General features: G+C 34.3%; 1 protein-coding gene, 1 long non-coding RNA gene and 6 other non-coding genes across 8 annotated transcripts in view; 1 reads left to right on the forward strand and 7 right to left on the reverse strand.

The window, feature by feature from the left end:
- The window catches only part of LOC136031757 (uncharacterized), a 216,168-nt gene that overhangs the window by 53,911 nt on the left and 136,115 nt on the right, over nt 1-26,142 (forward strand). The gene's annotated exons all lie outside the window — the stretch shown is intronic.
- Nucleotides 155-25,709, reverse strand: LOC136031752 (small ribosomal subunit protein uS7). The gene is made up of 6 exons (XM_065711480.1): nt 25,579-25,709; nt 20,808-20,939; nt 17,402-17,611; nt 14,626-14,754; nt 12,694-12,792; nt 155-281 (listed from the first exon to the last, which is right to left on the reverse strand). Exons 2-6 carry the CDS (start codon nt 20,937-20,939, stop codon nt 213-215), a joined length of 639 nt encoding a protein of 212 aa, XP_065567552.1. The 5' UTR covers nt 25,579-25,709; the 3' UTR covers nt 155-212.
- On the reverse strand, nt 1,749-1,888 carry LOC136032530 (small nucleolar RNA SNORA16B/SNORA16A family). The gene has a single exon (XR_010618741.1). It is a non-coding gene; the product is annotated as a small nucleolar RNA SNORA16B/SNORA16A family (small nucleolar RNA).
- On the reverse strand, nt 2,092-2,231 carry LOC136032531 (small nucleolar RNA SNORA16B/SNORA16A family). Its single transcript, XR_010618743.1, has one exon. It is a non-coding gene; the product is annotated as a small nucleolar RNA SNORA16B/SNORA16A family (small nucleolar RNA).
- Nucleotides 2,401-2,540, reverse strand: LOC136032533 (small nucleolar RNA SNORA16B/SNORA16A family). Its single transcript, XR_010618745.1, has one exon. It is a non-coding gene; the product is annotated as a small nucleolar RNA SNORA16B/SNORA16A family (small nucleolar RNA).
- Nucleotides 4,254-4,393, reverse strand: LOC136032532 (small nucleolar RNA SNORA16B/SNORA16A family). The gene has a single exon (XR_010618744.1). It is a non-coding gene; the product is annotated as a small nucleolar RNA SNORA16B/SNORA16A family (small nucleolar RNA).
- LOC136032534 (small nucleolar RNA SNORA16B/SNORA16A family) lies at nt 6,110-6,249 on the reverse strand. The gene has a single exon (XR_010618746.1). It is a non-coding gene; the product is annotated as a small nucleolar RNA SNORA16B/SNORA16A family (small nucleolar RNA).
- On the reverse strand, nt 9,312-9,449 carry LOC136032535 (small nucleolar RNA SNORA16B/SNORA16A family). Its single transcript, XR_010618747.1, has one exon. It is a non-coding gene; the product is annotated as a small nucleolar RNA SNORA16B/SNORA16A family (small nucleolar RNA).

Here is a 26,142-nt window from a genome sequence, read left to right on the forward strand (position 1 = left end):
ATCTAGGAATTAATTTTCGCCTTCTGAGAAAAAAAAATTGGTTTATCACATTCATTTGGCGGGCTAGTGGCAAATTAAAATCCGGCGAACCCCTTTGAGCGAGACCATAACATAAAGAAAACAACTGACCTCTTTCTATACTAAATAAGCACTCTTAGACTCTACTTTCATCTTTTATTGAAAAGCAGAAAAAAAAGTGACAACTTGAAGTTTTATCTGTTGCTCTTGGCTACACGTTCAAGTTCATCCTTTTTCTTAATGGCATAGGAGTTGGACGATCCCTGAAAAAAAGTGATGAATTTGAAGCAAGACTAGGTACAAGGTAAATACACAGAGCACAGCAAGAGCAATACTTTGTTACTTAACTTGTTGAATATTAAAAAAGAAGAAATGGATTCAAAAAGTGAAGGGATTCTAAAATGTTAAAATCTACAGAAAAACCTTTGAATTTAGTTAATTTTGAAGTAAAATTAAGTCAAATTTATGCACAAGAAGAGCTACAAATAAATCAATCGAAAACATACATTAATCACCGGACAACTTTGTTAAAGAATCAGACAGTATTTTTTATGTGTACACTACTGGTTCTTCAAGTATGTTTTGCGGAACCACTGTGTTTCCTGTGACAATTCTATTTCTCTCAGTCAAGCTTAGAATGCTGTTTTTTTAAAGGCATGGATTCTGATTTAGTAATTTTCGATTAGTAAATTTACAATAAATGGCTCAAAAGATCTAATTAAAACTTCGAGTAACCATTGGAAGGGGAAGAGGTGTCAAATAAACATTATATTTTGTCCGGGGGAGGAGGGCAAGGTAGGTCGGCAGACACAATGCGTATTCAGTCCATCGATATGCACATCTCTTACATCTTGGGAACCGTCTTTGTTGAGGTTTTCGGTGACAAACGGAAATATTCTTCACTTGTATCCTCCAGTAAGGACACGAATTGGTGAAGAAAATTGGACATTTTAAATAGGCTAAGCAGGGTGGACTAGGTTATGAATGTATGGATTCGGTGGAGGATATGAAAAGAAGCTGAATTGATAATTTGATGGTTAATTCCAGTATTGGACTTTTGGACTGGAGGAAGAGGATCGTCAGGAGTTGTGCTGGTCTCAGGTAGCATGGTGCTGCAGTTACATTAGTAATAGTAGCAGTAGTAGTAAGTCCAGCGGTGCTTTAGTGATAAAGAGAATAAAACTTTTGTAAACCTGATGGGTAATGAAGAAAGCCTAAGAACATGTGACATCAAACAGGTCAATTTATAAAACAGGTTATATGCGACTTCAAACGGGTGAATCTTCTTTCGGATAGTTTTTTACTGTTTTGCAGCAGTTTCACCACAAAAGGATGATAAAGCCGCTATTACTGTTCGATAGGAGTGCTTGAATACGAGTTGTAGAACTGATAGGTAATGAAGAAAACCTAGCAACAAAGTTATCTGCGACCTTAAAAAGACCATTTTTCTTTTGGAAACAGACCGTTTTCAGTTTGACAACTTTGCGGCAGTTTGACCACAAAAGCAGCTTCGACATGACCGTGGTTACTACTCAAACCCTTGAAGTAGCACGCTTCACAACGAAATACTAATAGTTAAATTGCTGTCTAATCGAATTTATATCGAACAATTTCTAGATTATTTAAGGTAGCAATATTTTTATAATAGTTAGCCATTTTTATTTCTTCGGATGAAAGAAGTGTAAGTTTGAAAATGATATAGGCAATTTTAAGACACTATCGTTAACAGGATATGTCCATCTGATGGGTAATGCAGAAAAACTAGAAAAACAAAATTATCTGCGACCTTAATCAGACCATTTTTCTATTGGCCAGTTTTTGACTGCTTTGCGGCAGTTTCACCACAAAAGCAGCTTCGATATGACCGTGGTTCCTACTCAGACTCTTGAAGTAGCACGCTTCACAACGAAATACTACTAGTAAAATTCCTGTATAAACATTTATTTTGAATAATCTCTAAATTATTTAAAGTTGCAATATTTTTATAGTAGTTAGCTATTTTCATTTCTTCAGAAGAAAGAAGTGTAAATTTGGAAAAGATGCAGCCAATTCTATGACACTAACATTAACAGACTTTGTAAATCTGATGGGTAATGCAGAAAAACTAGAAAAACAAAGTTAAATGCGACCTTAAACAGATAATTTTTCTTTTGGTCAATTTTTGACTGCTTTGCGACAGTTTCACCACATAAACAGCTTTGATATGGCCATTGTTACCACTAAGACCCTTGAAGTAGCACGCTTCAGATCAAAATAATAAGTTTTATTTATATTTTTTAATAGTTATATTTGTATAATAGTTAGCCATTTTTATTTCTTTGAATGAAAAGGGACTAAATATGAAAAGGGTGCAGACAATTTCATGACACTAACATTAACAGGCTTTGTACGTCTGATGGGTAATGCAGAAAAACTACAAGAACAAAGTTATCTGCGACCTTAAACAAACCTCTTTTCTTTTTGCCAATTTTTGACTGCTTAGCGGCAGTTTCACCACATAAGCAGCTTCGATATGGCCGTTGTTACCACCAAGACCTTTGAAGTAGCACGCTTCAGATCGAAATACCAATAGTTTTATTTATATTTTCTAACAGTTATATTTTTATAATAGTTAGCTATTTTTATTTCTTTGAATGGAAAAGGGCTAAATATGAAAAGGATGCAGACAATTATGACACCAACATCAACAGGCTTTGCACATCTGATGGGTAATGCACAAAACTAGAAAAACAAAGTTATATGCGACCTTAAACAGACCACTTTTATTTTTGCCAATTTTTGACTGCTTTGCGATAGTTTCGCCACATAAGCAGCTTTGATATGGTCATTGTTACCACTAAGACCTTTGAAGTAGCACGCTTCAGATCAAAATAATAAGTTTTATTTATATTTTTTAATAGTTATATTTGTATAATAGTTAGCCATTTTTATTTCTTTGAATGAAAAAGGGCTAAATATGAAAAGGGTGCAGACAATTTCATGACACTAACATTAACAGGCTTTGCACATCTGATGGGTAATGCAGAAAAACTAGAAAAACAAAGTTATATGCGACCTTAAACAGACCACTTTTATTTTTGCCAATTTTGGACTGCTTTGCGACAGTTTCGCCAAATAAGCAGCTTTGATATGGTTATTGTTACCACTAAGACCTTTGAAGTAGCACGCTTCAGATCAAAATAATAAGTTTTATTTATATTTTTTAATAGTTATATTTGTATAATAGTTAGCCATTTTTATTTCTTTAAATGAAAAGGGACTAAATATGAAAAGGGTGCAGACAATTTCATAACACTAACATTAACAGGCTTTGCACATCTGATGGGTAATGCAGAAAAACTAGAAAAACAAAGTTATATGCGACCTTAAACAGACCACTTTTATTTTTGCCAATTTTGGACTGCTTTGCGACAGTTTCGCCAAATAAGCAGCTTTGATATGGTTATTGTTACCACTAAGACCTTTGAAGTAGCACGCTTCAGATCAAAATAATAAGTTTTATTTATATTTTTTAATAATTATATTTGTCTAATAGTTAGCCATTTTTATTTCTTTAAATGAAAAGGGACTAAATATGAAAAGGGTGCAGACAATTTCATGACACTAACATTAACAGGCTTTGTACGTCTGATGGGTAATGCAGAAAAACTAGAAAAACAAAGTTATATGCGACCTTAAACAGACCACTTTTATTTTTGCCAATTTTGGACTGCTTTGCGACAGTTTCGCCAAATAAGCAGCTTTGATATGGTTATTGTTACCACTAAGACCTTTGAAGTAGCACGCTTCAGATCAAAATAATAAGTTTTATTTATATTTTTTAATAATTATATTTGTCTAATAGTTAGCCATTTTTATTTCTTTAAATGAAAAGGGACTAAATATGAAAAGGGTGCAGACAATTTCATGACACTAACATTAACAGGCTTTGTACGTCTGATGGGTAATGCAGAAAAACTAGAAAAACAAAGTTATATGCGACCTTAAACAGACCACTTTTATTTTTGCCAATTTTGGACTGCTTTGCGACAGTTTCGCCAAATAAGCAGCTTTGATATGGTTATTGTTACCACTAAGACCTTTGAAGTAGCACGCTTCAGATCAAAATAATAAGTTTTATTTATATTTTTTAATAGTTATATTTGTATAATAGTTAGCCATTTTTATTTCTTTGAATGAAAAGGGACTAAATATGAAAAGGGTGCAGACAATTTCATGACACTAACATTAACAGGCTTTGTACGTCTGATGGGTAATGCAGAAAAACTACAAGAACAAAGTTATCTGCGACCTTAAACAAACCCCTTTTCTTTTTGCCAATTTTTGACTGCTTAGCGGCAGTTTCACCACATAAGCAGCTTCGATATGGCCGTTGTTACCACCAAGACCTTTGAAGTAGCACGCTTCAGATCGAAATACCAAGTTTTATTTATATTTTCTAACAGTTATATTTTTATAATAGTTAGCTATTTTTATTTCTTTGAATGGAAAAGGGCTAAATATGAAAAGGATGCAGACAATTATGACACCAACATCAACAGGCTTTGCACATCTGATGGGTAATGCACAAAACTAGAAAAACAAAGTTATATGCGACCTTAAACAGACCACTTTTATTTTTGCCAATTTTTGACTGCTTTGCGATAGTTTCGCCACATAAGCAGCTTTGATATGGTCATTGTTACCACTAAGACCTTTGAAGTAGCACGCTTCAGATCAAAATAATAAGTTTTATTTATATTTTTTAATAGTTATATTTGTATAATAGTTAGCCATTTTTATTTCTTTGAATGAAAAAGGGCTAAATATGAAAAGGGTGCAGACAATTTCATGACACTAACATTAACAGGCTTTGCACATCTGATGGGTAATGCAGAAAAACTAGAAAAACAAAGTTATATGCGACCTTAAACAGACCACTTTTATTTTTGCCAATTTTGGACTGCTTTGCGACAGTTTCGCCAAATAAGCAGCTTTGATATGGTTATTGTTACCACTAAGACCTTTTAAGTAGCACGCTTCAGATCAAAATAATAAGTTTTATTTATATTTTTTAATAGTTATATTTGTATAATAGTTAGCCATTTTTATTTCTTTAAATGAAAAGGGACTAAATATGAAAAGGGTGCAGACAATTTCATGACACTAACATTAACAGGCTTCGTACGTCTGATGGGTAATGCAGAAAAACTACAAGAACAAAGTTATCTGCGACCTTAAACAACCTCTTTTCTTTTTGCCAATTTTTGACTGCTTAGCGGCAGTTTCACCACATAAGCAGCTTCGATATGGCTGTTGTTACCACTAAGATTTTTGAAGTAGCACACTTCAGATCGAAATACCAATAGTTTTATTTATATTTTTTTAACAGTTATTTTTTTATAATAGTTGGCCATTTTTATTTCTTTGAATGAAAAGGGGCTAAATATGAAAAGGGTGCAGACAATGTCATGACACTAACATTAACAGGCTTTGCACATCTGATGGGTAATGCAGAAAAACTAGAAAAACAAAGTTATCTGCGACCTTAAACAAACCTCTTTTCTTTTTGCCAATTTTAGACTGCTTAGCGGCAGTTTCACCACATAAGTAGCTTCGATATGGCCGTTGTTACCACTAAGACCTTTGAAGTAGCACACTTCAGATCGAAATACCAATAGTTTTATTTATATTTTTTTAACAGTTATTTTTTTATAATAGTTAGCCATTTTTATTTCTTTGAATGAAAAGGGGCTAAATATGAAAAGGGTGCAGACAATTTCATGACACTAACATTAACAGGCTTTGCACATCTGATGGGTAATGCAGAAAAACTAGAAAAACAAAGTTATATGCGACCTTAAACAGGCCACTTTTATTTTTGCCAATTTTGGACTGCTTTGCGACAGTTTCGCCACATAAGCAGCTTTGATATGGTTATTGTTACCACTAAGACCTTTGAAGTAGCACGCTTCAGATTAAAATAATAAGTTTTATTTATATTTTTTAATAGTTATATTTGTATAATAGTTATCCATTTTTATTTCTTCAAATGAAAAGGGGCTAAATATGAAAAGGGTGCAGACAATTTCATGACACTAACATTAACAGGCTTTGTACGTCTGATGGGTAATGCAGAAAAACTACAAGAACAAAGTTATCTGCGACCTTAAACAAACCTCTTTTCTTTTTGCCAATTTTTGACTGCTTAGCGGCAGTTTCACCACATAAGCAGCTTCGATATGGCCGTTGTTACCACTAAGACCTTTGAAGTAGCACACTTCAGATCGAAATACCAATAGTTTTATTTATATTTTTTAACAGTTATATTTTTATAATAGTTAGCCATTTTTATTTCTTTGAATGAAAAGGGGCTAAATATGAAAAGGGTGCAGACAATGTCATGACACTAACATTAACAGGCTTTGCACATCTGATGGGTAATGCAGAAAAACTAGAAAAACAAAGTTATCTGCGACCTTAAACAGACCACTTTTATTTTTGAAAAATTTTGACTGCTTTGCGGCAGTTTCACCACACAAGCAGCTTCGATATGGCCGTTGTTACTATTTAGAACATTGAGGCAGCGCTCTGAAATATCAAGTAATCACTTACTCTCCTATCTTAAAGTTACAATGCTTGAATTATTCTAATAGTGATAAACGTAATTATTTTAATTTTTTTTTTAGAGGAGATGAGCAATGCAGAAACATTAGCAACTAGCGTTGGGGGATAATCAATATCGATATATCGGAGCAAATATCAATATCCAATATTGTAACGTAAATATCGATATCAAAAACGATGTTTGAAATTATTTGACTATTTTCTTCGACTTTCTGGTGAACGTCCTGCAGAAAAGATCCAACATAGAAAATTGTTTTGGAAATGGCTGAGAAGAAGAACAACGATTTATTCAATCTATTGACTCATGCATGCTGATACACAGCATACATACCTGTATCTATAACTTGGCATAGCTTATTTTGAAATTTGAAATATGTTTAGTGAAGGTAGACTTTCAAACATTGCTGAGGACTTCCAAAGGACTTGGCTGTATAGAATACCTCATAGGCCTTGTTTATATCACACCCGTCATGATTGCCACAAATCTTGTGTTTGCGTTTCATAAAATGTACATTTCCATTGACGGTCTTCTCCAGAGTACAATAGAGAGAGATATGGATTTAGCGGGTCCCTGATACGGCTGCCAACTTTCATCGTCCTAGCTTATCTGGAAGTGCTAAAACTAGCAAAAGCGGGACCGACAGACCGACAGAAATTGCGATCGCCATATGCCACTTGGTAAATACCAAGTGCCATAAAAACGTGGAATTTTGTCTTTTTCGTCAGAAGATCATGGATACGCATTTTTTTTCAGCAGGCTGATCATGTCAAACCGAAGTTCCAAGAATATCGGGAGAGAGATCGTTATTTCGTTCTAACTCCCCTTCAAAATGACCAAAAATACTGGAGTAACCCCCTCCCATGCCCTTTTTTCCTAAAGTCGTTGGATTAAAGTTATGAGATATCTATTTTGTTCACCATGTCTGAAAGATCAAATAACTATACAGGAGATGACATGACCCCCCCCCCCAACCTGGGGGAAAGACTGTAAGTTATTAATTTTGCCTGTTGTCTGCGTATGATATTTTTTTATTTGTAAGTAAACATATATTTTTCGGGAAGGTAGAATTTTCTGGGGAAATTTTCTAAGGGGAGGATTTTCCATGGGAAGGGAAGTTTCCACGTATGAACTTACAAGGGGTAATTTTTACCCGGGAGAATTTGATAGAAATATACACAATTGTTCCTGCTTTTCTTTTGCCGATTCAATTTTTCATCAAGAAATGTTTCGACTAAATTGGCATGACCCTGCATAGTGCCTTGGGGAAGGGCTATTACATTATGGATTTTGCCTATTGTTTCCATATAGTATTTGTTATTTGGAAGAAAAAAAAACTTTCATTAAAAAAAAACTTTTTTTTATGTAATCACAGACAGGTAGAACCAACTCTCATGGGAAAATATCGACATATTGCTGATTCTGAATTGCCAAAAGTAGCCGGTAGGCTATCTTCCTATATTCTGAGCCCGAGCATTGTCAAATCTGGATTATCTACGGACTATATATAGATTATCTATTGATATTAATCTATGTATTCGAGGTTTGTTTTATTGTCTGATTTGAAAAAAAAATCATATTGCTCAAAGTTAAAAAGAAATGTCATAACAATTTTATTGAACTTTTGCAAAGCCGAGAGTTAATCTGAAAAAAAAAAACTGGTTAGAAACATCGAAATCGATATATCGTCTGATCAAGTTATCGCCCCACATTATTAGAAACAAAGTTAGCTGTGATCTTCAACAGATCAAATTTATATTGTGTAACCTTTAAGTTCGTAAGGACTAGGTGAATAAGCAAGAGAAACAGAAAAGGAACAGAAATTGCAAGAATGAGGCTTCCAACCCCTTTCTTGAAATCTAGAAGGTTGAGTATCATTTTTTTACTGAAATCAAAACATAGCTAAAGCGATTTTTCTTCTTTTTTTCATTATAACAGTGATCGTTGAAAAATATTCCAAATTCCAGGTTTTTATATAGACCATTACATTCTAAATAAAAAAAAAATCTAGTTTCACTAGGCTATGGCCAGTTAATTTTCTACAAAGCAATTCTATTTTTCACATATTTAAAATACATAGAAAATTAATTGAAGAATATTTCACCGATTCATCGAATCAAAAATGTTGCTGCAGCAACGAGTTATTGAATGTAATGGAATGAGAAGAAAAACTACAAAGGACAAGAGTGACCTTTCAAAAGAGTAAAACTAAATTTTAAGTCTATATGCTAACTAGGTATGTGATTGAGTTGAGGCGGTAAAATGAACATAAAAAAAAGAATGAGAATAAAAAAAAGAAATATCTTTAGAAACAAAGAATGGATTGTTATCTACAGATGGCAATGGCAAAAAGTTGCTGAGACCACATTGGCTAGTAGGACAAACGAAAAAAAAAAGATAATTCACAGCCAATGCAAAAAGAAAGTAACAATATTTTCAATTTCAATATGTATTTCAGCTGGGACCTCGGCACAGTTGTCGAACCAAATTCAGACTGACTTTTGAAGTAGAGTTTTTAAGAGAATAGTTTCACTTTTAGCTCATAGGGAATTTCACCACGGGGTTTGACTGAATGGGGTTGAATTAAGTGGGTTGAGTTGCAATGGAACCCTTCACATGGATCTTAGCCATTCAGAGATGGAAGTAATTAAAAAGATGAAGGAAATGTTATGACACTTACTTTAACATACTTTATAGATCTGATGGGTAATGCAGATAAACTAGCAACAAAGTTATCTGCGACCTTAAACAGACCACTTTTCTTTTCGCCAATTTTTGACTGCTTTGCGGCAGTTCTACCACAAAAGCAGCTTCGATATGGCTGTTGTTACTACTTAGACCCTTACTGTTACTACAAGAGTTACTACTGTTACTACTCAGTAGCACGCTTCACTCTACTTAAATTTCTTTTTTTTCAAATCTATATTGGCTAATCGCTAAATTTTCAGACTTACGTGTTTCTATAATAGAGAGCTAATTTTTTTTTCAGAAGACATGAAGTCTAAATTTGAAAAGGATGCAGGTAAACTGAGGAAATATTATGATATTTCTTACGTTTTGTAGGGCTAACACGTATTGCAGAAGGAATTAACAACCTAAAAGTATAAACTAATCAAAGTTCATTTCTAAAATTCAACACTATATTTTCAAATTATAGCTTAAAATACATAGCTTATTTATTAGGGAGGTATATTAGATGAGTTACCAGGAAGTGTGATGATCCCACATCATATTTTTCCAAATCTTTTGTTTATCCCATTTTCAGTTTAAATTCATTTCGTTTCTTCTTGAATCTCCGGTATATTTAGATACAAAATTAGAATTTGGCCTCATCCAGACCCTTATAACCCAAATAATAGAATTTTTTGCGCAAAGAAATTGTTTTAAAAGTAACTAAATAAGACATCAGCTATAAATCAATCCATTTCAGAAACAAGAGCCAAGAGCTTATATGGCATTTGTGACGAGGCAAGAAGAGCTAAGAGCCAAGAGATCATATGGTATGAGCTCTAGCTAAATTCTATGAACCAATAGATTGATTTAAAAGGAAAATAAGAGGCTTAATGCCGGTCAGGATTTAAAATAAGAGCTCTGAGTCACGATGTCCTTCTAAATATCAAAATTCATTAAGATCCGATCACCCACTCGTATGTTATAAATACATAATTTTTTCTATTTTTTCCTCTCCCTTTAGCCCCCCAGATGATCGAATCTGGGAAAACGACTTTATCAAGTCAATTTGTGCAGCTCCCTGACACGCCTACCAATTTTCATCGTCCTAGCACGTCCAGAAGCACCAAACTCGCCAAATCACTGAACCCCTCCCCCAACTCCCCCAAAGAGAGCGAATCCAGTAGGGTTCCGTCAATCACGTATCAAGGACATTTGATTATTCTATCCACCAAGCTTCATCCCGATTCCTCCACTCCAAGTGTTTTCCCAGATTTCCCCCTCCAACTCCCCCCAATGTCAAAAGATCTGGTCGGGATTTGAAATAAGAGCTCTGAGACATGATTTCCTTCTAAATATCAAATTTCATTAAGATCCGATCACCTATTCGTATATCCACGTTTTCCAAGAATTCCGGTTTCCCCCTCCAACTCCCCCCAATGTCATAGGATCTGGTCGGAATTTAAAATTAGAGCTTTAAAGCGCAAGATCCTTCTAAATATCAAATTTCACTAAGATCTGGTAACCCTTTTGTAAGTTACAAATACCTCAATTTTCAAAATTACCCCCCCCCAACTCCACCAAAGAGAGCAGACCCGGTCCGGTTATGTCAGTGTCACGTGTCTTAAACAGATTTTTATTCTTCCCATCCAGTTTCATCCTGATCTCACCGCTTTAAGTATTTTCTAAGATTTCCGGTTCCCCTCAACTGCCCCCCCCCCCAATTAAGCTGGATCCGGTTGAGATTTAAAATAAGAGATCTGAGTCACGAGGTCCTTCTAAATATGAAGTTTCATGAAGATCCGATCACTCCTTCGTAAGTTAAAAATACGTCATTTTTCTAATTTTTCAGAATTAAATCCCCCCCCCCCCAAATAGAGCGGATCCGTTCCAATCATGTAAATAACATATCAAAGACTTCTGCTTATTTTTCCCACCAAGTTTCATCCCGATCCCTCCAATCTAAGCGTTTTCCATGATTTTAGGTTCCCCCACACCAAACTCCCCCCAATGTCACCAGATCCTATCGGGGCTTAAAATAAGAGCTTTGAGACACGATATCCTTCTAAATATCAAATTTCATTGAGATCCGATCACACGTTCGTAAGTTAAAAATACCTAATTTTTCAGAATTAACCCCCCCCCCCCCCAACTACCCCAAAGAGAGCGGATCCGTTCCGGTTATGTCAATCATGTATCTTGGACTTGTGCTTATTTTTCCCACCAAGTTTCATCCCAATCCCTCCACTCTAAGCGTTTCCAAGTTTTAGGTTTCCCCCTTCCCAACTCCCCCGCCCAATGTCACCAGATCCGGTCGAGATTTAAAATAAGAGCTCTGAGAAACGATATCCTTTTAAATATCAAATTTCATTGAGATCAGATGACCCGTTCGTAAGTTAAAAATACCTCATTTTTTTTCTAATTTTTCGGAATTACCCCCCCCCCCCAACTACCCCAAAAGAGATTTTTATACGATCGATCGTAATAGGGATAGTTTTTAGGAGGTTGCTTAGGATCGTTGTTGATATGCAAGAACCTCTGGATTTCCAAAAATTGGCAAAAAAAATTCGGCTCCGATAGCAATTTGTGCATAAGAAACCGACTGAGGGAAGAGTAAAACAAGAAGTTACGTAGAGAAAGCTGAAAAACCTTACACAAGGAATTAGAGATATATATATTTATTAAACCAAAAAACACATCAGTATTAATCGCCACCTGGAGAAGTAAAAAAAAAAACCTTTTCCAAGGGGGGGGGGGAATACAGTAAATAATAATACAGGATTAAATAAATAGTAAAATAAGTGAAACGAAACACGCATCCTAATTGGCACCACAAACCTTTCAACTAAACAAATTCAACCTTACTGTTAAAATCATACCCTAAACAGACCATAATACCAGCGGAAAATACCTGCTTGATTTTCGTATTTTGGCCAGGTGGTGTCATATGGAGCCATGATTTCGAAAGAAAGCAGATTGCTGCCGATTGGGCTAAGAATTTAAAAAAAAACATATCATAGGACTCCAAAGACCATTCTCAATATATATCACATATTAACCAGACTGAAAGGCCTCTTATCTTTGTTGTAATAACGGGTTACGTCGCACCATTCACAGAAGGTTCATTTGATGAAAAAGAGTGTGAACTCTGAGACCTTTATTAGTATTATATTAAATCATGATAAACAGAAATATTAACCATTTAATAAACTTCCGGCAAAAATACAATTTAATAAACAGAGAAGCTTTTCTTGGGCGTCATGAGTCACCCGATAACGTGGTCAGTCATAAAAAATGGAAATATGCGCGGTTCCATAATGTACAATATAGAAACGTTAAAAAAAACGTGTGAATAATAAAAACAAACATTTGGATAAAATTTGAACAAAAGAAAATTGTACCTTAGCAGCATTGATAAGTTCGTCAGCCAAGCACTCGGCTATCGTTTTGATATTCCTAAATGCAGCTTCGCGAGCACCAGTGCATAAAAGCCAGATAGCCTGCAATAACACAGCCATAAACAATCATAAAACAAATTTATCATTAAAACTAATGATAAAATAAAATAATGAACTCACAGAAGCCTGCAATAGCCTGCAACAACACACCCATAAATAATCATAAAACAAATTTATCATTAAAACTAATGATAAAATACTCACAGAAGCCTGCAATAACACAGCCATAAACAATCATAAAACAAATTTATCATTAAAACTAATGATAAAATAAAATAATGAACTCACAGAAGCCTGCAATAACACAGCCATAAACAATCATAAAACAAATTTATCATTAAAACTAATGATAAAATAAAATAATGAACTCACAGAAGCCTGCAATAACACAGCCATAAACAATCATAAAACAAATTTATCATTAAAACTAATGATAAAATAAAATAATGAACTCACAGAAGCCTGCAATAGCCTGCAACAACACACCCATAAATAATCATAAAACAAATTTATCATTAAAACTAATGATAAAATAAAATAATGAACTCACAGAAGCCTGCAATAACACAGCCATAAATAATCATAAAACAAATTTATCATTAAAACTTTACTTTACACACTCCAAATAATTATCGCAAATTTCAGTGATATTACAGAATCACAAAATATATGGTGAACGTAGGCATTTGTCCATTTCCTCTGAAATAAAGTGCAAATTACTTAATCGTCATTTATAGAACGAGTGGATGATGTTGTTTAGCTATCATACGGTTGTATCAGTGAAAGAACTGTGCTTAAACTTTGGCTCTTCTCCGAAAGTTTCAAAACTGACAACGGTTTACTCAAGGTCGCAGCATTATTCGTTATTGGCTTTGGGCCAATTTTTGTCCGTGATTTTGAAAATTTGTACCTTGTGCTTTTTGATAACATTCACATTCGGTGACAGATTTTTCATGTGTTGACTATATTTTCATTGCTTTAGTATTTTTGTTTAAAAGATACCATGTGATATTACAGAATCACAAAATATATGGTGAACGTAGGCATTTGTCCATTTCCTCTGAAATAAAGTGCAAATTACTTAATCGTCATTTATAGAACGAGTGGATGATGTTGTTTAGCTATCATACGGTTGTATGATTTGATATGAAATCGGATATCATAATATTCTACTTAGAAAAGGAAAAATAGATACACAGTTTAGAACACTAGTTTCCAACCCTTTCAGGGTCTAAACCCTATCCCCAGAAAAAAAATCAGTTACATCACATCCTGCGATTGATTGTAGTTATTTGATTCACTTACGCTTGGGTACTTGGGAATGAATGTCATTGGGACTAAATGTCCATCGATTTCTTTGCTAGATTTTCCCCTCTAGATCTTGAAACACCTTTTTTGGATTTTTCATTGAAAAACACATTTTTTATAAAAATGTTTGAAAAGGGTCTTGAGAAATAGCGAAGGGATAACCCCTCAGCGTTGCAAACCACGTTGAAAACCGTCCAAACTGTTCAAATCTGACAGAAAAATTTAATAAGCGGTGACAAATCTTGGAATACGACCCAGAGAGTCAGAGCACAGCCATATGAAAAATTTTAAAAGAAGTTTAGCATGATCAATAATTTTGTTATTACAATATAGGAACTCAATAAACCTTTATTAAAGCAATAACCTAAACAAAGGCTATGCGGCCATCAGTAAAATTTACGATCACTATCTGTATAGTATAATCTACTTCTCTCTTTTGACTTAAGGTTTTTCCTTTTTTGAAATTGTCTGCATTATAGGGCCCAAAAGACTTCTCGAAGAGAGAAACAGAAGATAGAATGAGAGTTATTAAAAAGAAAACGAGCAAAGTGAAAAAGCATCATTTACCTGGTTTACTCGACGAAGAGGAGAAACGTCGACAGCTTGACGACGAACTGTGCCAGCACGACCAATGCGGGTGGAATCTTCACGAGGACCCGAGTTAATAATGGCGTTCACCAGAACTTGAAGAGGATTCTATAGACAAAGTAACCATACTTTTAATTTTTATTTATACAAAATTTCCCTCGCTATACACTGAATTTGCCACGCCACTTCAATAATCTATATACTTATATATATTTAAGTGCAACTGCCTTTTCCCTTAGAATACAAAATTTCTTTTCAGAATTACTTTCTATAATATCTTAAAGAAAGTAGCTGTGTTTGGTGTACGAGACAAATTTTCAGGAACTGGCAACCGAACTGATGTTGCTAGAAAGGTTTATTCGCCCGTCTCTACTACTACCTTTGAATAATCAAGGAAATGTCTGGAAATAGATTCTTTATCTTATTTGTGTATACAAGAAAAAGAATAAAAAGGTAAAAAATAGAACCGGTGGAAATTGGTATAATATTCTAAAGAAGCTTTCCATTTCTGACTCCTAAATCTGTTTTTGTAGATTGTTGCTTACTTTGAATCAATATGATGCGTTTTTTCCTTTATCTTTTGACAAGTGCTGAATTCTTTTTGAAACGTGTGTTCATTTGGTACATTAGTTGAGAATTTTCAATATATAATTTAGGCAAAAAAAAATCTTGTCTATTTTTATTCTTCCATTTTAGAAACATGAGAGACTAAATTGCTCAAAGATAAACTAAAATATTAACTCATTATATTTCAAGTTTCTTGAAATTCAGTTTTAAAGCTTCAGTATGAAGAAAATATGTGTTATTGATAAATCTTGATTTTCAAGATATCGATACATCTTGATCTTGATACATCTAAGATTTTAGTTTTCCGAAACACGTTTTCTTTGCTAATATAACACTAAACTAGGCCATTGCCAATTAGTTTAGAGAGAAAGAATAGAGAGGATGAAGAGCAGAGACAAGAGTGAGAGAGATATAGACAGGAGAATAGAGACGGTAAAGCCAGACGAAGTTACTGCTGGTGAATAATAATTGCAAGAAAGAATGTTTCACTCCTATCTATCAAATAGTCTTTACACAAGAAAAATTTAGATTATAGGAAAACCTTACATAACAGACGCTTTCAAATGGGCAAACGAAATTAGATTAAAAACTAAAATATTTTGGGAGGATTTTTATAAGGGGTTTGGTACTGAGAAACAAATGGATTAATTCTCTCAAAAGCAAAATCTGTATCGGTAAAAAAAAAACATTAAACTTTATTTATCAGAATTAGAAGAGAATATTTTATTTATGTCTATATAATGCAAATGACATAGCATATGGATAGTTCAACATCAGGACCAAACCAATGTACCACCCAATGTACTAGAACGTAAGACAACTTTTACTACCCCCCCCCCCCCAATGAAGACAACATTGGAAGTATGGAATGGTCATCACATGGTTCTACAACTATCCAAGAAAACTTTCCATGCCATGACCAGCCCATGCTTTTATTTCTAGGTCGTAAAAAATTCCAATCTTCAAGGGTTGCATGAATGCATTTTTCACTTTTAGTGTATTTTGAGACAGCCCCTTCAAACCTCAGACCGCGTGTTTATTTTTCCAAATTTGGTTAACAAAAACCTTTTTTTTGTAAATGGTGAAGTAAATATTTTTAAATAAAAATATATCAAAGTTTATTTATATAACATTTTATCTAGCTTTGACGACTTTTTCGATAATTGGTAAAGTAATTATTTGAAAATACAAATTTACTTCTACTATCCAAGCCTAGTGTATCCTATATCCAGACTATTTTCATCCTGGTAGGGCACATAGGCCTGTCATTAACAGTTTCTTCCATATAACTTCTTAATTAGGGCCTACCATTACATTGCAACACAAATCCAATATTCAATAAAACCACACCGCTTTATATGCTAATAATAGTAAAAATATTGAGACATGTATTAAAACATTAAGGAACAATATGAATCTAACAGCACAAAAAATATAGATCGGGCGATTTCTTGAATAACAAAGAAAAAAAACCATATAAAATGAGAGCATTTCGAAACCGGGATGCATAAAATTGTCAGCACATGAAGAGCGCTTAAACGGTGAGTGTGATAGTAATGTAAATAAATCTAAATAAATGCAAGCATGTCTAAATTGCGGGATGCGTAGAATTAAACCAGTAGCTGTTGCAAGCACAAATTGCGGCATACCCGGTCAGAGGGCTAAGAGTTTTTTTTTTTTTTTTATCTTGACTTAAGATTTTAAGTCTTCAGTAAATAAATTTGTTCATAAAACATTCTATTGCTTAATATTTTATTCTGACGAATTGTACTATCGGAGCTTACCAGCGTTGCCAACGCGGTATAATTGAACCGCTTTTGGTACAATTTGGAAGTTCAAGCACAATGCAGTTCATGTGAAAATTTTTTTGGTACAATATAAATAATTCAGAGCATTTTGGTTTTATATGCTCTTTTCTGGCTTGGATATCTGTTCAATTTTGGCCTGTCGAGAATTTTCTTCTTTTTACGGCAAACTTTCAACCAACTGTTCAGATGGTCTTCTTGAAGTACATTTTAGTTCGAAAAATGGTAAAGCTTACTTCAAAGCCTTGATAACGCTGGAGCTCACTCATGCCTACCTCCCGGTAAACCAATCCTGCCGATAAGTAGGGGTTAATTTTTATTTTAATCTGCTCTTATTAACAGACCAAGTCCAACATAAGCATTATATAATTGTCCAACATTACCTCGCCGGTAAGAAGATGGATGATTTCCATAGCATGTTTCATAATTCTGACAGCCATCAATTTCTTTCCATTGTTGCGACCATGCATCATGAGACTGTTGGTGACCCGTTCAACAATAGGACACTGAGCTTTCCTGAATCGTTTGGCAGCATAGCGCCCAGCAGAATGTGGAATAAATTTGGCGTATTTCTCTTTAACTGCAATATAATCCTATAAATAAAAGATATCTTTTAGGCAGATTTTAGGCGGGTCACCATGAGACTGTTGGTGACCCGTTCAACAATAGGACACTGAGCTTTCCTGAATCGTTTGGCAGCATAGCGCCCAGCAGAATGTGGAATAAATTTGGCGTATTTCTCTTTAACTGCAATATAATCCTATAAATAAAAGATATCTTTTAGGCAGATTTTTCTCACTAATTTCAAACAATAATGAATTCAATTCAAAGGACCAGAAAAAGCTAGAAATATTTGATAATTATAAGTCATTTTTCAAATTCAAAAAGAACAGACCAATTAATAAAGGACTGAAATGTCCAGGCCGAAACAGTTCATGAGCATATTCATCTACTCCATAAAAGGATCTGCCCATGTTTAAAAAAAATTTAGGAAATATAAGATATGACACACACACAAATATATATATATATATATATATATATATATATATATATATATATATATATATATATATATATATATATATATATATATATATATATATATATATATATATATACATTTCTCAGTAACTTTCACTAAATTTCCCAAGATTATTCCCAACAAATTCACAATTCCACAATTACCCAACATCTCAGAGTTCTCATTTCTCTTTTGAAACTATGCCAAAGGTGCGATCGGGATTTAGTTTGCGTCATATTGGTTCAAAAGTTTGGAATTTAATCCCAATAGCTGTGAGAAATTGTAATGATAGAAATAAATTTCTGAAGTTATTAAGAAATAATTTTGTTAGTCTCCCATAATATTTTCCGTTGTGAGTGTTGAAGTTTGATTCCCATAAGAAGTGCACATTAGTTTAAGCCGAAGTAATGACGGTTATTTCTTTTTCTTTTTTTTTGGTGATATACCTCACGCTTAAGTATGCCATTATGCATTTGCGCTGTTTGTTTATATGGTTTAATTCTCGTTGTAAATAAACATGTATCTATCTATCAAACAGCAGTAACTCAATCAGTAGAGCATTTGCAAGATAAGACTAGTTCCATGTTGATCGGTTTTGGGCTTCACACTTTACATTTTCTTTTCGTCTGTAAAAAAGAGGGCAATTAATATTGCCCTCTTTATATATTGCCCTTATTAATATTGATCTATTAATATTATTAATTATTAATCTATTAATATTATTTCCTTATTAATAAATTAGTAATTTCACTAATCACTTATTAATAATTTCCTTATTATAATAGTTATTAATTATTATTATTCCTTTATTAATAAATTATTATTTCCTTATTAATCCTTATTAATATTAACCTATTAATCCTTATTAATCTTTATATATTGCCCTTTATATTGAGAATATAAAGCTTTCTCTAATGAGCACTCTCGAAATTAGAATTTTGATGATACTACCCTATTGACTCAGTCTTGGGGATCAACTGTAACTTTCAGAAAAATCTTTGTTGGGGGGACAAGGGGACCAAGGCCAGTCGACTTTAAAAAAATGGGGGAGATGGGAGCAATTTCTCTTTAATTCTCACACAAGGCTATATGTTGGAGATTTTCCCTACTACTTTTCATTTATATTACAATATAATAACTGACTTTTTATTTATAACAAAAACTAATAAAAACGAGACTTTACAAAAAGTTAGATATTCCTTGGAAGGGCAGCCTTGTGAACTTCTTTAAACGAAAAACCAGTCCTAATCTTCGCTTAGACAACCAAGACTCATTGAAGAATCCTTTCTTCCTAATCAGGCCTCTCGTTTTACTTTATTTACTGAAAAACCAAGTTGAAAATATTACGCAAACTAATCCTTATGACCTAATTCTTAATCTGGATTAAGACAAATCTACTGAAAAAAGAAATAACAGTTAATTATGACAGTCAGTGTTGTTAGAAGAGATGCTAATGATTATTCATTAGGCGCGAGTTTCAAACTTTTAAACAGCAATTGCAGTTTAAGTGATTGTAAATATTTCCAGAATAATGTAATGTCTACATTTTTAGTTATTGCATCTGTCCTTCCATAAAAATATACTAATCTTCATGTATGTAAAGATTATTCTAGTGGTCGATGCTATGACTGCACTAAGACTAATATTAAAATACTGTTAGTATCCATAAGAAAACCTCGTGCAACTTTTGACTAGCCAATATTCCTTTGATCTAATTTGGTCAGACATCCAACCAAAAATCATTCTTCGTGGGATAATTACGAAAACCTCGAAAATTTTACCCCGGGAGTGGAGACATTTGCAGGGAACATCCACAACCAGAATGAAAATTTATGGGTGAAAATCTTACAAATTGTCTTTCTTTTCGGTGTATAGCTCTCACAAGGCTCCTTTTGATACCACAGGGGCACCGTTTACCCAGCTCAAACCCTCCCCCACCCCTTTTTAACTCACATTCATACATGATACACCTAACCTTGCAACCCAATCTTTCCCTGGCTCCCCAGACTGCAAACTTGTGTGGACTTTCATCTCCCTATCCACACGTTTTACCTCCTTACCCAAACCATCGTAGTTACGAAGTAAGAGTTATTTAAACTTTCCGCACGAGCTTGTTAATTTAAACTCATATACACACCTCAAAACTCAAATGATTTTACTGTCAAACGCCTTACACGGTCATGCCGAGCAGTGGTGGTAGTTCTTCTCATCCTATAAGATAAAGCGCTAGATATATAAAAATCAGAGCCATACCGATCGCCATACAAATTAATATATTGACTCGAAATATCACAAACTGGGTCAAACTAAAACCTAAGACACTAAAATATCCAACAATCTGTACAAAAAATAAATAGCTTCAAGTTAAAATTAAAGAAAAAAATCTTTAAAGTCAACAATGAATAAAAATAATGAACTAAAACAAATAAGTATGTATAATTATTAACGAGTGATTATAGTATTAAAATCTTGACAAACGAGGGAACATAACTATTTGCGTAACGCATTTGCCTACGTGAGGTATCCCATAACTGATGCAACTATTCCCTCTGTAAATACAGCTGGTTTTGTTTTAAAAAGCTTACTAGGTTTGGCAAGCAGGAGAGGGCTGAGTTAGAGGACAAATGAAATCTTTTTTTCTTAGAAGAGTTATGTTGAACAAAATTTCTAGTTATTGCAGGAACACGAACTTTCTGTTTAAGCATTGTGCTCTATATACTTTACATATGGATGCAAAAAAGGAATAAATGAAATGAACAACAAACCTGAAGAGACATATCTGAGACTTGGACATCTTCACAGGACCAGCGACCAAAAAGTTTAACTTCAGGTAACTCTGCAGGTGCAGGGGCAGCTGCTACCATAACAGCATCAGTTTCCCAATTTTCATCATCCATCTATTCAAGGAGAGAAGGGTAAAATAGTCTTTATTTTAAATTTTCTATCAGTTCGTTCTTTATTATGATGATCGTCATTTGGCTTCATTGATTTGATTATTTTTATATATTTTTTTCATTTGGACCTGTGTTGTCTAATGACTGAGACGGAAATGCCAAGCATTGGCAATAGTGTTAATAGCCAATTAGTTACAAAAAAATAACATAATTTATGCCAGCAGTGGGACATGATCTTGATAAAAATAGATAATCAAAAATGATAAAAATAAAAAAGATAGATGAAACAAGAGCTAAGCGCTCATATGCCACTTGTGACGAGGTCGGAAGAGCCAAGAGCTCACATGGTGTGAGCTCTAGCACAATTTTAAGAATCAATAGATTGATTTAAAAGGAAAATCAGAGGCTTAATAACGGTAGGGATTTAAAATAAGAGCTCTGAGTCGCGAGGTCCTTCTAAATATCAAAATTCGTTTAGATCTGATCACCTACTCGTAAGTTAAAGATACCCCAATTTATCTAATATTTTCCTCTCCCTTCAGCCCCCCAGATGGTCGAATTGGGGAAAACGACTTTATCAAGTCAATTTGTGCAGCTCCCTCACACGCCTACCAATTTTCATCGTCCTAGCACGTCCAGAAGCACCAAACTCACAAAAGCACTGAACCCCACCCCCTAAAAATAAGAGCTATGAGACATGAGTTCCTTCTAAATATCAAATTTCATCAAGATCTGGTCACCTGTTCTTAAGTTAAAAAACCTCAATTCTTTTAATTTTTCCAATTAACAACCCCCAGCTCCCCCAAAGAGAGCGGATTCAGTCCAGTTATGTCAATCACGTATCTAGGACTTGTGCTTATTCTTCCCACCAAGTTTCATCCCAATCTCTCCAATCTAAGCGTTTTCCAAGATTTCTGTTTCCCCCCTCCAACGCCCTATGTCGGCGGATCCGATTCGAATTCAAAATGGAGCATCTGAGACATAAGCTTTTCTATATATCAAGTTTCATTAAGGTCCGACCACTCATTCATAAGATAAAGATACCTCAATTTTCACATTTTCCAAGATTTCCGGTTCCTCCCTCTACCCCCAATGTCACAGGATCTGGTCGGAATTTAAAATAAGAGCTCTAAAGCACAAGATCCTACTAAATATCAAGTTTCACTAAGTTCTGATCACCCATTTATAAGTTACAAATACCTCATTTTTAAAAATTTTCCGAATTCCCCCGCCCCAACTCCCCCAAAGAGAGCGGATCTGGTCCAGTTATGTCAGTCACGTATCTTGGACTTGGGCTTATTCTTCCCGCCAAGTTTCATCCTGATCTCTCTGCTTTAAGCGTCATCCAAGATTTCCGGTTACCCCCCCCCCCCTCCCCCAATGACACTGGATCCAGTCGGGATTTAAAATCAGATATCTGAGTTACGAGGTCCTTCTAAATACGAAATTTGATTAAGATCTGATCACTCCTTCGTAAGTTAAAAACACCTCATTTTTTCTAATTTTTCAGAATTAACCCCCCCCCCCAAAGAGAGGGGGGCCGTTCCGGTTATTTCACTCACGTATCTAGGACTTGTGCTTATTTTTCCCACCAAGTTTCATCCCAATCCCTCAACTCTAAGCGTTTTCCAAGATTTTAGGTTCCCCCCCGCAACTCCCCCCAATGTCACTGGATCCGTTCGGGATTTAAAATAAGAAAACTGAGACACGATATCCTTCCAAATATCAAATTTCATTAAGATCTGATCACTCCTTTGTAAGTTAAAAATATCTCATTTTTTCTAATATTTTAGAATTAACCCTCCCCCCCCCCAACTCCTTCAAAGAGAGGGGATCTGTTCTGGTTATGTCAATCATGTATCTAGGACTTGTGCTTATTTTCCCACCAAGTTTCATCCTGATCCCTCAACTCTAAGCATTTTCCAAGATTTTAGGTTCCCCCTCAACTCCCCCCAATGTCACCGGATCCGGTTGGGATTTAAAATAAGAACTCTGAGACACGATATCCTTCCAAACATCAAATTTCATTAAGATCCGATCACCAGTTTGTAAGTTAAAAATACCTCATATTTTCTAATTTTCCAATTTAACTGTCCCCCCACTCTCCCCAGATGGTCAAATTGGGGAAACGACAATTTCTAATTTAATCTGGTCTGGTCCCTGATACGCCTGCCAAATTTCATCGTCCTAGCTTACCTGGAAGTGCCTAAAGTAGCTTTTTTTCAGTATTTATCTGGCAACATATATAACACCAAAAAATATAGTAGAAAAATTATTTTTATAGCCTCCAGTTTTATAGCCTCTAATGTCAACTAAAATGGCATGATTTTCAACTGGGATACTGGGGCCAAAACACTAACATAAAGTGTTAAATGACATCCACAAAGTGTAACTTTTTTCAGTATTTATCTGGCACCATATATAATGCCAAAAATATAGTAGAAAAATTATTTTTATAGCCTCCAGTTTTATAGCCTGAAATTTCAACTAAAATGACATGATTTTCAACTTGGATACTGGGGCCAACTTTAACAGTTTTATATCTAATCACTTTTAATCAATTCAGCTTGATAACACTAACATAAAGTGTCAAATGGCATCCAGAAAGTGTAACTTGCAAGTCATTTCCAGAATGGAAAGGCTAGGAGGAATAAAAACAGAATTATTATAATCTCCATGGTTGGAAACCATAATCCTGAGGTTTACATTTCCCCTGCCACACCTCTTAACAATATCTATAAGTCATCTACTGGTTATTGCTATTAAAAGGATATTGCAGCACGATGAAGAGTTGTTTAAAAGCTAGTTTTTATATCTAATTGTTATCTATGAAGTAAACTTGATAAAACCAACAAAAAGTACTATATTAGCACTCAAAATTTTCCCTTTTGGTTGTTAGTCCATTCATTTCAATGACAATACCAAAAAGAACCTTTTCCAATGAAGACTAAAAAGAGATTTTTTTCAAAATCTAGGCAGCAGAAAAAGCTATAGGGGCATGGTTACCCCCCTCCCCCCTAATTTGCTAGCCTAGCCTAGTGCTAGCAAGTGCAATTTAAGGTAATAGTTTATGCAACATATTTTTGAGAAACTGTTTCAAACAGACTAGATTTCCTAGTATTTGAAGAATTCTGAAAAATTAGTTATTTACAGTAAACTAAGCCTTCTTGGGTTTTTTAGAGTTAAATTTGCATTGTAAATTCTACTGGTTTTAAGACTAGTAAGGATTACTGAGGTTTATGAATAATTCTTTTTATTTTACAAAGACCATTCAAGGACTTTCCTGTTTTGTTGCATCTTATCATCACTTGACTAGAGGATATTTAAAGAAATTTTTGAATTTGCACTGTAGATTCTAATAGTTTCAAGACTAGTAAGGATTATTGAGGTTTATGAATAATTTTTTTTATTTTATAAAGACCATTCAAGGATTTTCCTGTTTTGTTGTATCTTATCATCACATGACTAGAGGATATTTAAAGAAATTTTTGAATTTGCACTGTAGATTCTAATAGTTTCAAGACTAGTAAGGATTATTGAGGTTTATGAATAATTCTTTTTATTTTATGAAGACCATTCAAGGACTTTCCTGTTTTGTTTTGTTTATGTTTATGAATAATTCTTTTTATTTTATGAAGACCATTCAAGGACTTTCCTGTTTTGTTGCATCTTATCATCACATGACTAGAGGATATTTAAAGAAATTTTTGAATTTGCATTGTAAATTCTAATAGTTTCAAGACTAGTAAGGATTATTGACTAGTGCAAATTTTTGGAGTAACGTTGCTTCAATGCAACATAATATAACTTCACAACTTTGCTCAATCCTAATTTACAAGGTTTTAAAGATATGCAAATATGTTTCCTAAATTTTGAAAAAAAAGCCTATTGATATGGCTCAGAATTCTACTCAAATATCAGGAATTGCCTTTTCAGAACTAAAGGCAGAGAAAAAGCAATTAGTAGCTGAAAATTAAGGTAGGCTAAAATGTTGTTTTGTCAGGGTAGGCTATAGACCTGTCATGTGGGTGAATTTCAAGGCTCTCTAGAAAAAGAAACAGTGGAAGTGGGTACTTTGAATTACCTTCCCATGACATACTTAAGCCTGTAGACCCATCCCTGAAAGTTTCATTTTCCTAACCTAACCTCTTTCCAAGATAGCAAGAAGTCACTAAACTAGAATTTCACCCTTTCAGGGATGGGTCTATAGACTAAGGTATATCCCATGTAGGGAACTTTAGAGTACCTACCTTGTCTTCTTCTCTTTCTAGAGAGCACTGACCTTAAATCTTTGCTTAATATAAGTTGAACCTTGAAAATAGGTCTTTTATTTACATGGAGTACAAAAAAGTAAGTGTCAAAGTATATTCAATTTAGTTCTTAATTTTCTTGTTCAGGAATCACTCTTTTGTCAAAGGCGGGATTGAACCCATAAACCACTGACCAAGAGGCATGGTTCAAGAGGCACGCTCTCATCTATCAATATTTGACAGGGTATTCAATAGGCCTAATTTAATTTTTATACAAAACTGTAGCCTATATTCTTTTGATACAGTGATCTTTGACACTTTTCAGTAGAATTATAGTAGAATGGAATTATTTTGGCTTGAAGTTGAGACAAAGGAGATTAATAAAGCAATACATTTCCTGGTCGTTAGATGTGTTGTAGTTCTTCAATAATTTTGCTCAAGCTTCCTGTTCTTCTTTTTCATCAAGCGCGGGCTATTCAGTCGAGACTATTCAGCAGTATTTCCACCATGGGATATCCCCCTAAAAAGGGACTTTTTAAGTCTTTTAGGGGCAAGATTTTTTAGGGATCCGGGGATTTTCTAGGGGTTTTTCCTCTCCCATGGACTTTTAGGGAATTTTTAGGGGTTTTCCTTTAATTTATTCATCTTCTTCTTGACTAGAGAAGCAGGATAATTCGATTCAGAATCTGTTTCCTTGCGAATCGAACTTGGAATCACAGGGGAGTACTTCTTCAATTTAAACATTTTTAACAGCGCAAAGATATGGAGATGTACAGGAGTTCTAGGCAGCACACTGGCAACAAAGAACTGTTTGAAACAGTTGTATGCTGATGTGGGCTTTGAACCATAATTTCAGCTTTGACTGTTTCCGATTAAAGTCATATGGTGTGTCAGTTTTGGGCCGGTTTTCATAAGATTACTTGATAGATAGGTCATTTTTTTACAGGTCATATAAA

Source organism: Artemia franciscana, chromosome 10 (assembly GCF_032884065.1).
Source record: "Artemia franciscana chromosome 10, ASM3288406v1, whole genome shotgun sequence".
In the NCBI taxonomy this organism is placed as follows: Eukaryota; Metazoa; Arthropoda; class Branchiopoda; order Anostraca; family Artemiidae; genus Artemia; species Artemia franciscana.

What these genes read in the sequence shown, in the direction of transcription:
- LOC136031752 (XM_065711480.1), bottom strand. Translation starts at nt 20,939, where the DNA reads ATGGATGATGAAAATTGGGAAACTGATGCTGTTATGGTAGCAGCTGCC. An exon ending in TCCATCTTCTTACCGGCGAG is followed by an intron (nt 14,755 to 17,401) that starts GTAATGTTGGAC and finishes CTTTGTCTATAG; the next exon opens with AATCCTCTTCAAGTTCTGGT. An exon ending in CTCTTCGTCGAGTAAACCAG is followed by an intron (nt 12,793 to 14,625) that starts GTAAATGATGCT and finishes GTGTTATTGCAG; the next exon opens with GCTATCTGGCTTTTATGCAC.